Source organism: Mandrillus leucophaeus, unplaced genomic scaffold, assembly GCF_000951045.1.
Source record: "Mandrillus leucophaeus isolate KB7577 unplaced genomic scaffold, Mleu.le_1.0 Scaffold1098, whole genome shotgun sequence".
In the NCBI taxonomy this organism is placed as follows: domain Eukaryota; kingdom Metazoa; phylum Chordata; class Mammalia; order Primates; family Cercopithecidae; genus Mandrillus; species Mandrillus leucophaeus.
In genome coordinates, this window is record NW_012099187.1 from 106,655 (window position 1) to 124,238 (window position 17,584).

The 17,584-nt window shown below is 36.9% G+C and overlaps 1 protein-coding gene across 6 annotated transcripts in view; it reads left to right on the top strand.

The window, feature by feature from the left end:
- The first annotated feature begins 84 nt into the window (after nucleotides 1-84).
- Nucleotides 85-17,584, top strand: part of KRIT1 (KRIT1, ankyrin repeat containing) — a 49,272-nt gene continuing 31,772 nt past the window's right edge. Inside the window, exons 1-11 of one of the 6 annotated variants that reach the window (XM_011989662.1) lie at nucleotides 85-292; nucleotides 605-773; nucleotides 1,029-1,301; nucleotides 2,055-2,202; nucleotides 4,084-4,187; nucleotides 4,842-5,001; nucleotides 8,242-8,334; nucleotides 9,459-9,588; nucleotides 10,360-10,603; nucleotides 11,086-11,201; nucleotides 11,418-11,561. In XM_011989662.1, the coding sequence (XP_011845052.1) occupies nucleotides 4,086-4,187; nucleotides 4,842-5,001; nucleotides 8,242-8,334; nucleotides 9,459-9,588; nucleotides 10,360-10,603; nucleotides 11,086-11,201; nucleotides 11,418-11,561 (989 nt within the window). In that variant the 5' untranslated portion in view covers nucleotides 85-292; nucleotides 605-773; nucleotides 1,029-1,301; nucleotides 2,055-2,202; nucleotides 4,084-4,085. Of the gene's footprint in view, nucleotides 774-1,028; nucleotides 1,302-2,054; nucleotides 2,203-4,083; nucleotides 4,188-4,841; nucleotides 5,002-8,241; nucleotides 8,335-9,458; nucleotides 9,589-10,359; nucleotides 10,604-11,085; nucleotides 11,202-11,417; nucleotides 11,562-17,584 lie in introns of all 6 variants that reach the window. The other 5 variants (XM_011989655.1, XM_011989639.1, XM_011989647.1 and 2 more) reach the window with 5 other exon arrangements.

The following is a 17,584-nucleotide window of genomic DNA, read 5'->3' on the forward strand; positions in this document are numbered from 1 at the left end:
CGGTGGCTCTTGCCTCCGCCTCGCGGTCAAGTCCGGCTCATGTTCCAGCCTTGCGCGCGCGCAGCCCCGGCCGCCCTCTTCCCCTCCCCCGCCTCCGGCTCCTACTCAGCCGCTGGCACCCCCGCCGCCACCACCCTAGTCTCCTAGTCGCCTGCCACCAGCCCCAGAGAGACTGCAGGTCCAGAGAAAAGCAGCAGGAACGGCAGCAGCCCGGCGGCCGACCCGGAAGCTCTTCCACCGCCAACCGCGAGGCTGTAAAGGGTGTGAACCCGGAAGCGATTTCGTAGCTACGGTAGCGGCTGGGTGGAAAGCTAAGGCCTTTGAAGACCTGGGACCCCATAGTTTTGGGAGAGGGTGAAGGGTGAATGGTGCTGAGGTGCGAGGAGAGGGAAGGACGGTAAAGAGCAGGTGGGCAAGAGGGTCTCCGATTCCAGAGACCTCAGCTTTTGGGGTGCCGGGTGGGGAGCGCGCGGGAACCCTCAGGACGGCTTTCTTTTGGCGACTGAGGGTTTTTCTGTCACAGGAAGCTGGGCCGGGCTGCTGTGCCTGGGAGGAGGGAAGGAGGAATGAGAAAGCGGTGACGGTCCCTGTGCCCCCTCGCCAGGTGACTGTCCCACCCATTTAGTTGAATGTAGCGGCCGGAGAGGCACTCGCGGCAGGCCATACGGGTGGGACCTCTCGGTGTCCTTCGGGAAACAGGAGGAGCAAGTTCGACTCCAGCGAGGGAAAACAGAGGTGGGAGACTGAACTATCTCCACATCTAGTTGCCCCAGGCAAGGAGTTTATTTTTCACACGTAGTTACCGAGAAACCAAAGCCACTTTTTGGGTGGAAACTCTTTGAACAAAGAGGCTTACATTTTTCCCCGGTAGTGGACGTTGATGGGTGGTGGCGCAGGAAGAAACCTCCCAGGCAGAGTGATTACGTATTTTTGTCATTGCAGGGACAGGGATTCACAGCTTGTCATTCTAACTCACTTCTCCCCCTCTAACTCATTTCTCGCCTCTACACCTTTCTCCACCTTTTAAGGTTTTTGGCTTTCATCGCTTTTTCTACATGTTGTTTTTAGCCTCACCAGAAGTATTTCATCTCGCTGGTCTAACCCAAGAGCTCAGCCTCATTATTTTCTTACTCTTCTGGAGTGCTTATGTGCCTTTACAGTTTCTGTTTGCAAACGCTGTCTAGCATACTAAGAGGATATTAGCAAACCTGTACCATGGACACTAAATGGCAGTTGTACATCTCCCCTCATCAGTCATAGTGACAACCAGAAATGCCCTCAATATTTTCCAGTGATCCCAGGTAGGTGCCACTCCCCAATTAAGGACCACTTCCACTAGTTTATACGGTCTTATTACTTAGGCAGCATATTATCATTTGTGCCTAACATTTTCCAGAATAGAGTGAGCCATATAACAAAATGCCACGTTTCCTGTACTTATTCACTTGAACCCTCTTCTCAGACTCAGTCTAAACATATTGCAAACTCTAGTTATACCTTTCTCGTATTTTAGTTCAAGCTACTCATTTTCTAGAAACTCCGTCTCTATCAATTTGTATGTGTTTCTCCCTTAGCAGTTTTACCTTCCTATGTTAGTTACTTTTGTTATTTTCCTGACTTAAGCCTTTGTTTCCTTCTTTCATGTCACTGGAAGAATGTAGATTTTTAGTAGTCAAGTACGAATAGTTCTTGAAAATGAATTTTAAGAATATTTTGGGGATATGGTAAAAAAAAAGTGTTTGGTTTAAGAAAACCAGATACTGTTACTTTCATAGTTATGTCTTTTTAAAATCACATTTGTTTACCTTTTAAAAGTTCAGGGTTCTGTGCAGTATTAAGTAAATATTCTAGAGAAGTGATGAGTATTGACAAAGTACTTTTCTAGTAAATGTTTTCTTAACATGAGTTCACCAAGATAGGAATTGATTTGCTTTAAATTGTGTTTAGAAAACTAAGAATTACTTGATTTCTCTTTTAGGTCCTTAATAGAAAAAATGGTTTCTGTAATTGTGCCCTATATCACAATACAATGTCTTTCTTTTTGGGGCTTGCAGTCTTCAATGCGTCTGTCTCATAATTTGTAAAGGTTTATTATCTCCAAGTCATTGTTAATCTGTGGTGAAAAGTAATTGCTAAATAGAAATTCTGAGAAGAAAAAGGCCTCATCCTTTTCACATGATGTAGGAAGGTCTGGTGCATGAGGTGGGTTTTAAGAATGATCTGATGAAAAAAATTGGACTGAAAAAAATTTCATGAAGTATATAATGATAAAGAATGAAATGTCCTCAAAACTTTTCACACAATGAAATGTCTCTATCCTAATGTTTTACTGTATTTTTTCTAGTGAAAGATCCATAGGGTTTTTTTGGATCTAAATCAATGGAAAGTTTTAGAATCTAAGATAAATTTGAAAATTACTTAAATTATTTTATGTAAAATTTTCGTACAATAATTTTAATGGTTGTTTTAATCTTAGGCTAAAGTTTGTGAAAAATGCCAAAAGCTACTGTATTTTAACAGAACTTCTTCTTAAGGTAATTTTACAATCATAAGGCACTTTTTAATTGTTATTTAGGGAAGTGAATTAAAAGTTACAGAGTGGTATTTTCAGCTGCAGTGGAAAAAACAGGATAATTACTCTATCTCCTCTCAAATAACATTCAAAACCCTTTCTTCAAAATGGTCTATCTTGAGAGTTGCAGCAGTAGGGAACTCATTAAATATGAACAGATAATTTTAATGCCTAGTGGTTTTTTAAAAACTGAAGAAGTTCATCTCAACATAGCCGGGAAAGAAGCTCTTTCTTTAATGTTCTTTTAGAAATTTGCTGACAAATAAATGGCGAGAAGCTTTTAAAAAAAAAAAGAGAGAGAGAGAGAAAATAATCAGTACAGAAAGATGCACTTTAGCGTAGCCATTAAAGAAATTTACTCAATGAAGATAACTATTATACAACCAAGATTGTAGTTGAAATTCAGTCACTTGTTGAAAATTGCGCAATGGAGTCTTAAGATTTAGGGGGACAAAGTATATACATGTACACACACATACACCCGCACACATATACACACACACACAGTGAATATATTTGGAATAAAAAATTTGGATTATTGACAGGTGTGGTGGCTCACGCCTGTAATCCCAGCACTGTGGGAGGCTGAGGCAGGCGGATCACCTGAGGTCAGGAGTTTGAGACCAGCCTGGCCAACATGGTGAAACTCCATCTCTACTAAAAAATACAAAAGTTAACCGAACATGCTGGCACACGCCTATTAATTCCAGCTACTCAGGAGGCTGAGCCAGGAAAATCACCTGAACCCAAGAGGCGAGGGTTGCAGTGAGGCAAGATTGTGCACTGCACTGTAGCCTCAGCAAAAGAGCAAGACTCTGTTTAAAAAAAAAAAAAAAAAATTGGATTATCAAGGAATTCGATAAGGGAAATGGAAGATTCTTAAATCACCGTCATAAGGCTTTTATTAACGGACCAAATAGTTTTGGTTCTGTGATAAGCAACTCGAAAGAAAATTATATACTATACTTTAGCTCATCTAAATGTCTAATATCAAAGTTCTCCTTGCTAAAAGTTCTGGAATAAATGTCAATGGATATAAAACATCTACCATTTCCAACTTCCAAACTGTTAACAGTATAACTAACATTCACTTTTGTAATTTATGGAAAAAGTGTATATTATTCTGAATCACTATTTCAAGTCATTATTTACAAGATATTTTATAATCATAATCACTTTTTTTTGGCCCCAAAGGCAGATTCTTACTATGCAGTTAACACCTATGAAAATGTATAACCCTATTTTAAAAGGAAAAAAATACAAAGGAAATCTTAAATTATCAGCTAAGGTTTTGAGTAGTTGAACAGTAAAGATGCAGTCAAAGTCATTCCTGGCTTGCCTTTTAGGCACTATATATTCTAGGATAGAGAACATTTTATTTTTTAAAAAATTTTTTCAACATGATTATGTGGAAATAAAATTTTTCAATTTAAGATGTGTTACTTTTTTTTGTTGTTGCCATCAAATGTGTCATTTAATCTTTCAAGGGATTTTTTATTTGTTTTATAAAGCAATGGGAAATCCGGAAAACATAGAAGATGCATATGTTGCTGTTATTCGTCCAAAGAATACTGCCAGTCTCAATTCTCGGGAATACAGAGCTAAGTCATATGAAGTAAGAACATTTCATAATAATTTATTTCTACCATTGAATGTCATTCTGTATTATCATTCATATATAAAGCCTTATTATATCTTGTAAATTCGTATTAACAAGCCAATTATTTTAGGTCTCTGCCCATTATTTTGTCTTTTTTCTGCTGCGTGCCTTTTGACCATTTGCTGTTTATTGACACGTAGGTTATTAGTAGTAAACATGTAATTAAGACTATATGTACATACATATACATGTATATAACTGAATTGTTACCTTTTTTATGAAACGGATTTCAAGCAATATGAAATACTTATAATTTAACCTAATTTATCTAGCATTTCCTTTAAACTGATTTTTTAACGTTGTCTGAAACCTGTTAAAGGGTACTGTGGGGTTTCTCAGTAGGCTACTGCTTCAGCAGTGCTGTAGCTTACCATTTCTCACTCCTGGCTGCACTGTAGAATCACCTGGGGAACTTTTAAAACTGTAAGAACCAGACCCCAGACATTCCCATCCGTGTGGGATGGGGCTGGGCATTGCTATTGTTTTAAAGCTTCCCAAATTATTCTAATATGCAGCTAGAGTTGAGAAAGACTACTAGCTTATTGTAGTTTTCTAGGGCAAGTAGACTTTATTTTAAGCTTTCTCTTAATGTTGTTTTTCTCATCTAAGATTTTGTTGCATGAGGTTCCCATTGAAGGACAGAAAAAAAAGAGAAAGAAAGTTTTATTGGAAACGAAACTTCAAGGCAACAGTGAAATAACACAAGGCATTTTGGATTATGTAGTAGAAACCACTAAACCAATTTCTCCTGCAAACCAAGGTATCAGAGGTAGGAAACTTCTTTTTTAAAAAATACATTGTTTAAAATACTTGTGGAGATAGATTCTTTTAAAAATATACACATATTAAACCAATTTCTTTTTATATTCCTTTACATTTAACAAACTTGCAAAAAAAAACTTAAGTGTTTTTTAAGGTACACCCCAGCCCCTTCAAGATGTAACTTGACAAATTTTTTAAAAGTTGAAAAGTATTTAAAGAATTCACAATGTTGGTGTGAAGTATAGTTCCCTAGGTAAGTATCTTTTAACTACTATTCCTATTTCTCTACTTAATGACAGAGGAAACTATACTCATCTCTCCAAAACTAAGTAAAAGTTAATATTCGTGGATTAGGAAAAGTCCTGTAAATTACCAGGTAGCAGAGGTTTTCTTCCTATTTGGTCATAGAAAGAAGACCCTTTTCAGAAAGTCAGACTGAATTGTGGAAGTATTAACCCTGAAAGATTGAGGCCCCCTTTAAAATATTACATAATAGCCTTTGAACATGATTAGAAAGTAATGATCCATTTTCTCAGGCTATAGAAACAGATAGCAGTCAAATGTTACAGAAACTACAAACTACATCGAGGATTCAGTTACTACAATTTAAAAAGTAAAGCCAATTCAGTCAAGCAGCAGTAGAAAACAGTTGTTAATGAAGTAAAGCATACCTCTCTATGCCTACTTTTTTGGTTTTTCAAAGCTTATTCAGTGTACATTTTTATAGGGATTAGTTGTCTGATTCATCTGTTTCAGTAAAGAGATTATTTTTGTTGCAGAGATACAGCCAAATCCTGTGGTTTGACTTATTAGTTATTTTGGATATTTGTTTTCTAGAGATACATAACTGAGCTAAAAGCCTGTGTTTCTTAACTTTTGGAGGTACCATTCACTGTATTTTAGCTCCCTGATAGGTTACTTCCCCTAATAGAGCCTGAAGAGTTTTTGTGGGTTGGGACTGTAAGGATTTTAACTCAGGATTATAAGTAGTTCCTGTGGCCAGGCGCAGTGGCTCACATCTGTAATCCCAGCACTTTGGGAGGCTGAGGTGGGTGTTTCACGAGGTCAGGAGTTCGAGACCAGCCTGGCCAATATGGTTAAACCCCATCTGTACCAAAAATACAAAAATTAGCCCAGTGTGGTAGTGCATGCCTTGTAGTCCCAGCTACTCAGGAGGCTGAGGCAGAAGAATTGCTTCAATACGGGAGATGGAGGTTACAGTGAGCCAAGATTGTGCCACTGCACTCTAGCCTGGGCAACAGAGTGAGACTCCATCTCAAAAAAATAAAAAAAAGTTTCTGCATATGATCTCTGATAAATACTCTGAGTCTTACAAAGAGAATTCCTTTTCTCTAATTACCAGATTCACTGTATAATAAGAAGATCAAGAAAGCAATCTTAGCTTATTAAAAAGGTGGAGGGAGCTATCCTTTTTTGGGAATCAAGGCATGTGAAGACTGTCTTTGGATGCCACAGATTGGTCAGTCTCATCTACCTCAGTCTTGGACTTCTCTGATAAATTTTCATCTGAACTTATTCTACTATTGCCAGATCGTTATAGTTATCAGCATCTATCCTGACACCAAATCCCCGAGACAGAAATCTGATTATCTAAATCACATATTTGAGCTGACAAATCATTATAGACATAAATTATAGACAAGTCATAATTTGTTATGCATTAACTAAGCTCTGCCACTAGGTCCTTTTACCCAGAGGGATATGGAAGAGATCTCACTGTTAACAAAAACTTGCCCTGATCCAGAGGGCTGGGTAGTTTCCCTTAGGAGGAGTTATGAGTGGACAGTCACCGAGAAATGTATCTAGCACCATTTTGCCCTGTATACTCAGACATAAAATGTACTAATATGTTTTCAGGGAGCTTTTATCAAGAAATTAAAGTAGAAAAGCATAATATATTAATGAGCCATACTCTATCCTGAGTATCCTATTTGTTTTTCTAAGTCTATAAAATATTTTTGAAGTAATATGATTCCTTATGTAAACATCACATGAAAATCACAAATGACTATTAGCAGTGGTTAGGCTTAATATTTTTGTACTGTGTTGTATGTGATTTACAAAGCACTACTACACTTATACATGAAATTCTTAAATTGATCCCGTTGATAGGTAGTGATTTTCACATCTGTAAAATGGGAATGCAGGCATAGGCTGTCTCCTCCTATAAGCATTTCCATTGGTAGAGGAATTAGGACTAGAACTTTCATCTCCTAACTTGTCAGTGCTTCCCTGCCCCACTGACAGATCTCATAGTTACATATATAATTTGCAAAATAGGCATTTAAATAATAGATCATAACTGGATTTGGGGAAACAGCAGGGCAGGAAAGATTAAGTAGAGACAAGACTTCAAGCCAGGCAAAAGAAATAGTGCCTCTGAAGTATATTAGAATGTTCTGTATCTAACACTTATATTTTGTACAAGTGTTCATTTCGTGAAATAATTGGGGGCTATAATATAGAAGGTCTTAATAATCACAAATATTGACTCTGATATTTTGTGAATAAATGAATCTATTTGAAGTCTTGCATCATTTACCTGCCCACAGAAGGCATCCCACCTGCCTACTAGGCATTTCTACCTTGGTCAGGAACGAGGTTCTTTTTCTTAGGGTGAGGAAATTGGAAGCATTGAAAGTATGACAAAGGTCTAGAGGATGAGGGGTTTTAGAATACAAGACTTGTAGGTTATTATTCATTAATAACTTACTGCCAATTCAGGAAAAACATTAAGAATGGTAGTTACAATTCAGAACAATAGTTTGTAGCCCAATCAGATTTTAATAAAACCTGAAATTGAGGATGGAGGTTAAATATTAAATGAAGAGCCACTAAACATTAAGACTTTGAAACTTACATATGCCAGAATATAATAAAATTCTTACTGTCTCTATCCTAGTTGAGTGAGGTGGTATATGCCTATTGACCCTGCAGAGTACATTGTTGTTCTGCCTTCTCAGCTCTTAGCAGAACAGTTTTCCTAGCTTTGCTTAGGAAGCTTCTCTTCTAGGGTGTCAAGACTAGGACCCTAAATCTACAAGGATTGTCCACAGAATGATTTTGCATTTATCAGTTTTTTTAGTACATATAATAAAGTTGACTTAGTATATTTCAGTTCCTCTTAATGCTGCCTTTTGAAGTATCTATTTTCTAATTCTCAAGGTAATTTGTAAGATTTAAAAGTGTATTATTTTTGTTTTGCTAACTTTTTAAAAATGATTAGGAAAACGAGTTGTACTAATGAAAAAATTTCCTCTGGATGGAGAGAAGATGGGCAGAGAAGCGTCATTATTTATTGTTCCATCAGTTGTCAAAGGTAAAGTCTAAATATATCTTACAAATCTTCATATACTTTAGATGCTAAGTAAAGGTCTACTGAGGAACTTAGGAATTTGCATTCATAGTTACTACTATAATATTATAAAATACATATTTTAAAATTAATAGAAGAAGGGAAATATGTTAAAGACATTTTGATTTCAAAATAATATACAGGCTTCTTGGCTCAACAGTAATGTTTTTGTTTTAGTTTTTAAAAGGATGAAGAAATGAGGAGGGAAGGCATCATTGAAATTTAAAGTGCTCAGGTTACAATAAAGGATTTTTCTAAAGATATGCCATAGATAAAATAAAAATTGATCCTGAAGTATTCTGGAAAATTAACAGATTATGATCAGAACCTATCTTGTATTTGGGACAAGAATCAATAATAGTTCTAATATAATCTGCCTAATAGTATCAGTAATATTTTTAAAAAGGAAACCTAATGTGAAAATGTAGTATTTTATTCCTTTGACACCCTGGCATAATAAACACATTGAGTTTCAGTACAGACCTTGCAGCCCTGTAATTTTGTGACCTTGGGCAAATCTCTTTAGCTCTTTATTTGTAAAATAGGGACAATATTGCTACCTGCTTCCACTTGTTTCATGGTGCTGGAAAATTCAATGAGGTATTAGATACGAAATAACCTTGGAAATTACAGAGCACTAGCATCATGTAAGATAGTAGTAATACTGATGATATACTGTATTAATCACCTACTGTGGACATCCCATCAACCTGCTGCTACACAGTGCTCACATGTATTTTATTAGGCAGCTGCAGCATTCCAGATATATTTTTCCAGGCATACTTAGGTTAAAAAGTTCAGTATCTTAAGTAGCGTTGGAAATCTTATTAATGAGTTTTACAACATTGTTGAGGAAGATAAAGAGGAAACAGTTTCTGCAGTCCTCCAAAATTCTAAATGTTGCATTTACCTGAGTGGACAAGGTCACAGAGCTAGTCATCACTTGAATCCAGGCCTTCTAATTCCAAATCTAGAACAATTTATTTTATGCTTAACAAGTGTTAATTTTGTAACATATATTTTTAGATGAAAACATGCAGATGTAAACCTTTTATATGGTAACATAATTCTTCATTTTTCCTTTTCAGATAATACTAAATATACATATACCCCAGGATGCCCAATTTTTTACTGCTTTCATGATATCATGCGAGTCTGTAGTGAATCCAGTACTCACTTTGCTACACTTACAGCAAGGATGTTAATAGCCTTGGATAAGTAAGAAATGCCATTAGAAGTATTTTTTAATTAATCAAATACATGTTTATAGTAGAAGTTAGTTCTGATAGATACAGACACTTTGAGAAGAAAATAATGAAAATAATATATGTATTTAAAAAATGGTAAGTTTTTCAATTCTAATATAAAAATGAAAAACCCCAAGATAAGGTTGTCCTGGCCTGGGTACAGCATGTTAATTTTATTTTTCAGAAATGGCAAACACTGCCGTGGCTTAAGAATTGAGATTCCCCTGTTATGAAACTATACATTTAATATTGAGTTACTCTTATCAGTGAATAAGTCATTCAACCTCTTATGCCTTTGTCTTTCTGTAAGAAGAGGGCTAATGTCACCTACATCTCAGTAGTTTGAATTTTAACAGTACTTTTATGTTTTTTGAAAGGAGTTTTTATTACTATAATGGCATATACATTTAAAAAATTTATTTGCTGTATCCATTAAGAAAACTTTTATTAATAATAAATGAAATATTTGTATACTGACTTGATCTTTATAGATCATATGAACGTATTATCACATGTGCCCCGAAAGTATGTACAGTATTATGCATGTTTTCTTAATTGTTAAAATCAATTTGCAATATAAATAAATTTTAAAAATAATAAAGTACTTAACTAACACTGAATTAAAATTATAAAAATCTGAAAGTAATATCTACAAGTGTCATATATCAGAGTTAGATAGTAATCTACCTTTTTGATCTTCACTTTCGAATGGCTACTTCTACCTCTATTTTTATTTTGCCAGGTGGTTAGATGAACGTCATGCACAATCTCACTTTATTCCAGCTTTATTCCGACCTTCTCCTCTTGAGCGGATAAAAACTAATGTCATAAATCCTGCATATGCTACTGAATCAGGTCAGACAGAAAACTCACTACATATGGGCTATAGTGCACTAGAAATAAAGAGTAAAATGTTAGCCCTAGAGAAAGCAGATACCTGTATTTACAACCCTTTGTTTGGATCAGATCTTCAATATACAAATCGGGTAAGAGTTGAATGAATTTTAGCTCTGATTTAAAAGACGTTTTATCTCAAGTGTAATTTTTTTTCCTGAGATATATACATATATTACTAATTATAAACATGAAGGCCTGGTGCAGTGGCTCACACCTATAATCCCAGCACTTTGGGAGGCCAAGGTAGGCGGATTGCCTGAGGTCAGGAGTTTGGGACCAGCCTGGCCAATATGGTGAAATCTCATCTCTACTAAAAATACAAAAATTAGCTAGATGTGGTGGTGTACCCCTGTAGTCTTAGTTACTCCAGAGGCTGAGGCAGGAAAATCGCTTGACCCTGGGAGGCAGAGTGAGCTGAGATCGCAGCACTGAACTCCAGCCTGGGCAACAGAGCAAGACTCATTCTCAGTAAATAAATAAATAAATAAATAAATAAATTTAAAATATAAACATGTAAACATTAAGAGGACAAAGCTCTTAATGGGTTTTTGTTATTGTTTTCCCTTTCTAGGTAGATAAAGTGGTAATAAATCCATACTTTGGTCTAGGAGCTCCAGACTACTCAAAAATCCAAATACCTAAACAGGAAAAATGGCAGAGAAGCATGAGCAGTGTCACAGAAGACAAGTACTGTTTCAGTTTTACTCCACATTGCTTTTATAAAAACTTACATTCTAACTTAAACTATTGTTTAAAATTATATATGCAATTTGTATGCATTGTAGTCACTACTGAGTTTACAGCTGCTCAGTGATACAGAGCTTTCATAGATGTGTCACATTTCTTTTGAAACAATTTTAACAGTCCTGTTTGTATTTTTCAAAATTTCTTTTTAATGATTAGGGAACGACAGTGGGTAGATGATTTTCCTCTCCACCGAAGCGCCTGTGAAGGAGATTCAGAATTACTAAGCCGTCTTCTCAGTGAAAGATTTTCAGTCAACCAATTAGACAGTGACCACTGGGCACCCATTCATTATGCCTGCTGGTAAATGGAATATTTATTCTTTTCTATTTAGAAAGAATACATTTTTAATTATAAATGTTAGTACTTTTTCAAAACTGTTCTCATTCCAGATACTTTTTCTCTACCCGTTTGCCTTAGGAGTTTTCTGTTTTGATCTTAGATAATTGTATATGTGCTAGTGTTCAGAATTGTAAGGTCTGCCCCATGGGGAATGTACTGTTAGTGTTCTTAGGCATTGCCAGATGATATAGTAGGATACTTAAAGACTAGTAAATGTCATCGTAGAGTACATGGTCACGTATTCACCTTGCGGTTTCTCTTGTTTTGTATTGGGATTATGTTATGCTTATCCTTTCTGTGAAGTTTGCATATGTTAACTACTTACAGTTTGACCTTGCATCTTGTTATAAAAGTATCCTTTTAGTGCTTTGAGAAACTTTGGTTATCAAGAAGCCCTCAAAAGCCTTCATTAGAACCACAGCTTTCCATTATGTTAGATACTAGTGTTGGGACAGGATTGGGGTTAGCTCTTTCCACTAGTTTCCCAGTGTAGCTCTTGGTCTCCTTCTCCTCTCACATAATTATTTTTCCCCTCAGTTGGGCTGAGTTGTTAGTGTTTAGAGTAGTAGTTAACTGTTTACTTTAAGTCATCTTCTAGAAAGGATATAATAAAGTTTTTTACATTATTTCTGTGGGAAAGTTGCTCTTCACCTATTGTTTAAGTTTCCTTGGCTAATTTAAGAGGTACCAGCCAGGTGCAGTGGCTCACGCCTGTAATCCCAGCACTTTGGGAGGCCGAGGCGGGTGGATCACAAGGTCAGGAGATCGAGATCAACCTGGCCAACGTGGTGAAACCCCATCTCCACTAAAAATACAAAAATTAGCTGGGCGTGGTGGTGCATGCCTGTAATCCCAGCGACTCGGGAGACTGAGGCAGGAGAATCGCTTGAACCCGGGAGGCAGAGATTGCAGTGAGCTGAGATTGTGCCACTGCACTCCAGCCTGGCGACAGAGTGAGATTCCATCTCAAAAAAAAAAAAAAAAAAAAGAAGTACCACATTATTTATTGCCTTGTTAAATGTCCACAGTGTCTTAGTTGTATTAGATTGAGCAAGGTAATTCACTTTACCTCTCTGCATCCAGTTTATTTATCCATATATAAAATGTAATAATTAGATCATTTCTAGAGTTTCTTCCAACTGAAAATTCTTTTACCTGATTTTAATATTTGTAATCAAGCAGTTAACTATAGTTGCTTTATGTGTGTGTATATATAAAGATCTTTTTTCTGTTTCCTTAAAAATATGCTCTTATGTTTCCTATTACATGGAGTTTTTATATTAAGAGTTACCCTAATCATCTTTAACTGAGTTAATAATTGTTTCTTCAGATTACAGAAAATACTGGCAGCAAAAACAATACTAAAAGAAATGACATGCAGCCGGGCGTGGTGGCTCATACCTGTAATCCCAGCACTTTGGGAGGCCAAGGTGGGCAGATCACGAGGTCAGGAGGTTGAGACCATCCTGGCTAACACCGTGAAACCCCATCTCTAGTAAATATACAAAAAATTAGCCAGGCGTGGTGGCGGGCACCCGTAGTCCCAGCTACTCGCGAGGCTGAGGCAAGAGAATGGTGTGAAACCGGGAGGCGGAGCTTGCAGTCAGCTGAGGTCACGCCACTGCACTCCAGCCTGGGCGACATAGCGAGACTCCGTCTCAAATAAAAGGAAAAAAAGAAATCACATGCTTTACCAGGAGCTAAATAAAAAGAGGTAGAGAATATAGTTCAGATTCCAACAAAGTGTACTGTAGATTTGGAAAAGGCAAAGGCAATGAATTTTAGTTGAGGAATCCCAAGATTATATTTGACTATATGGTTGCCCCTTTTTGTGGCAGGGGTGTTTTTTTTTTCTCTCTAATGAAAGAATGGTAATATTTTCAACTATTACATAAAAACAGAAGCACGGGCATTGTACTTACTATGCTTTGGAATGTACGTATGTTTCAGTACCATTTTTAGTTCCTAAAATATGATCTTTGGTGTTACTTTATGTCTCTAAGGGTCTGTTTCTTTATCTATACAAGATGGGCTTAAAAATGGTACCTTCCCTAATATTAAAAGAAAAATTACAAGTAATGTGCTTTGAGAGCACATAATGAGCACTCAATAAATCTTGGCTTTTAAGAGTAAGTTTTGGCCGGACATAGTGGCCCACACCTGTAATCCCAGCACTTTGGGAGGCCAAGAAGGGCAGATGACTTGAGGTCAGGAGTTTGAGACCAGCCTTCCCAACATGATGAAACTCTGTCTTACTAAAAATACAAAAATTAGCTTGGCGTGGTGGCAGGCACCTGTAATCCCAGCTACTTGGGAGGCTAAGGTGGGAGAATCGCTTGAGCCCAGGAGGTAGAGATTGCGGTGTGCTGAGATCCTGCCACCACACTCCAGCCTGGGCGACAGAGCAAGACTACATCTTGGGGAAAAAAAAAAAAAGGAATAAATACTGTAAAAATGTAAAGATTTTGATGTCTAAATCTAAAATTTATTAATCTGTAATACTTTCATTTGCAAATTTTTGTTACTTGAGTATGCCAAGGAAAAGAGTTTTATACTTGCATAAATTAACTTTGTGTCAGCTGGATAATCAACTTTCATGTAACAGGAGTAGTATGGGTCACCTTGCAATACTGTTAGTCAGATGCCTCATTTAGTTGACATGAATTCAAATAAAGAATGATTTAACTATTCAGTAAGGAATTTAAATTTATCTTGGAAATATACTCTTGTTCACTAATTGGTACCAAGACTGAGGAGGGGACACTGGGCTCTTGACTGTGATACAGTGAAGAGGCTAGGGTTTAGTCCTATTTTTGTAAGGTTAGATAAGATATTTTACCTCACTTGGTCTCTTTTCTCATCTTTAAAGTGAGGATTTTAATTAGATTAGTGGTTCTCAAACTTTTGGGTCTCAGGATACTTTTTCACTCTTAACAGTTACAGGATTCCGAAGAGTTTTTGTTTATGTGGATTAAAGCCAGTGTTAAGATATTGGAAATAGAAACTGAAAAATATTTCGTGTGTGTTAAAAATAATACCTATATATGTTAACATAACACAATTTAATGAAAAAAACAAGAGTTTAAAATTCAAGATTGGTAGCCAGACACGTAAAAACCATTCCTTACTTTCTAGAATCATCGTTTTCCCGAAATATTTAAAATGGCTTTTACCCCATGTGGAGAACTTAACAGCCACTCAGTAAATGTCTCAGTGACATTTCTATTCTCTTACTTCTTTATTCTTCCTGTACCCCTATGCCAGACCCTCTATTTTGAATCAAATCAGTGTCTTCTTTCTCTGATAGTACTTTCAGACTTCAGATCATTGTTAGTGCTTTTCAAACTATGATGATTTGGCTTCCTACAAATTATTTCATCCAATTTCTTTTGGAGCTTCCCTGTATATTAGCTATCTGTACTCTTTGTTTCATTCAGCCTTTTACTCCTCCCCTTCCAAGCTATTCTAAATATTTCTACTCCTAAATACTTAAACTTTCACTGCTTTCTGTTTCTACTTTCATAATCCCTATACTCTTTTTTGCCCCCTATTTTCAAAGAAAATTTAAGGCTTCAGAAATGTTCTTCTCCATCCCTGATGATCACTTTTTGTCCCCATCTCTCTTCTGTATCGTAGGGTATACCTGTAAAAATTCTTCTTATTCCCCTTAAATTCACTTTTCTTTTTCCACACCTACTTTCTTCTTGCCCTCAAACATGCATGATTCTCTTCCTTCTTGAAAGTTACCTTCACCGGAACCTACTTCTTTTAGCTACCATCCTGTTTCTTTCCTTCCTTTCACAGCCAGATTTCAAAGGTGAGTGGGCGATACACTCTGCTTTCTCTTTTTCACTCTTCATAAACCTTAACTTTTTCTGAGTTTTTTGTTTGTTTGTTTGTTTGTTTTTTGAGACAGAGTCTTGCTCTGTCGCCCAGGCTGGAGTGCAGTGGCCGGATCTCAGCTCACTGCAAGCTCCGCCTCCCGGGTTCACGCCATTCTCCTGCCTCAGCCTCCCGAGTAGCTGGGACTACAGGCGCCCGCCACCTCGCCCGGCTAGTTTTTTATATTTTTTAGTAGAGACGGGTTTTCACCGTGTTAACCAGGATGGTCTCGATCTCCTGACCTCGTGATCCGCCTGTCTCGGCCTCCCAAAGTGCTGGGATTACAGGCTTGAGCCACCACGCCCGGCCCTTTTTCTGAGTTTTTGATCTCTTTCCTTGCTCTGCAGCATTTAATTCTTGCCCACTCTTCATTCTGAGAACAAATTGGAGTTGAAAGGGCATAATGAAGCTATAATGAAGGTCAGTACAAATGCAAGGTATTATTGCTATCTTATCATTGCTATTGAAACACTCACTGGCCTCCATTCTGTGATGCAAACCCGTGTCTTAGTAGTAGTACTACTAAAATTCAGCAAACTGGCTTCTAACTCTGGCTAGTCACCGTGAGACTTTGGGCAAGCTATTTAACTGCATCAAGCTCCATTTTTCTCATCTGTACAATAAAAAAGTACCTCCACCTACTTTATAAATTTCTATGATTATATTAAATAATTATACAAGAAGGTAGCTGGGAAATTTTAAGGCGTCATACAAAATGTATGTTTGTATTGTTTTTATTATTACTTCTCGAATTGCTCCCTCACTATCTTTTCCTGTCTTCCCTTTTAGATGTATTTCATTGTTCTAAGGTGATCATATTATTTGTTCTCAGAAAGATTTCATCCATTCTTTCAGACCATTTAATTCTTTCCAGTGAGATGATTTTACATATTCTCAGATAGATAGTCTAACCTTTTGCCTTCCACCTAAGTAGTTTCAAGTTGCCTACTAAACATTTCAGTCACTTATCTTTTGTATATAAGGCACTTTGGAGAATATAAAGACACTGTCCCTACCCTCAAGGAGCTTCCAACCTAATAGAGAAGGGGTGTGGATAAACAAGGATGAAATTAGGTAAAATAAGTCGCAAAAAAAAAGCAAAAATAAAATGCTAAAACGTAGTGGGAATATAGAGAGGATAGATTTTAAACTGTTTCAGAGGCATAATGGAATTTAACCGGAACAAAATCAGGAAGGGGGAAAGGATGTCTTAAGAATAGCAAAGAACATTGTGGCTTTGATTTGCGTTTCTCTAATGATCAGTGATATTGAGCTTTTTTTCATATGTGTCTTGGCTGCATGTATGTCTTCTTTAGAAAAGTATCCATGTATTACCCACTTTTTAATGGCGTGGTTTTTTTCTTATGAATTTGTTAAGTTTCTTATAGATACTAGATATTAGACTTCTGTCAGATGCATAGTTTGCAAATATTGTCTCCCATTCTGTAGGTTGTCTGTTTACTCTGTTGATAGTTTCTTTTGCTGTGCAGAGCAGCTCTTTAGTTTAAGTACCATCTCACACCAGTCAGAATGGCTATGATTAAAAAGTCTTAAAAATAACAGATACTGGCAAGGTTGCCGAGAAAGGGAGCACTGTTGGTGGGAGTGTAAATTCGTTCAACTATTGTGGAAAGCTGTATGGCAATTCCTCAGAGAGCTAAAAGCAGAATTTTCATTTGACTTAGCAATGCCATTACTGTGTATATACCTAGAAGAATATAAATCATTTTGCCATAAAGACACATGCACACACATGCAATATTCATTCCAGCACTATTCACAATAGCAAAGACATACAATCAACCTAAATGCCCGTGATAACAGAGTGGTTAAAGAAAATGTGGTACATATACACACACACACACACACACACACACACATATATATATATAATAGAATACTATGCAGCCAGAAAAAAGAACAAGATCATGTCTTTGCAAGACCATGGATGGAGCTGGAGGCCATTATTTTTAGCAAACTGACATAGGAACAGAAAATACCGCGTGTTCCTACTTATACGTTGGAGCTAAATGATGAGAACTCATGAGCATAAAGAAGGGAACAGCAGACACTGGGACCTCCTTGAGCGTGGAAGCCGGGAG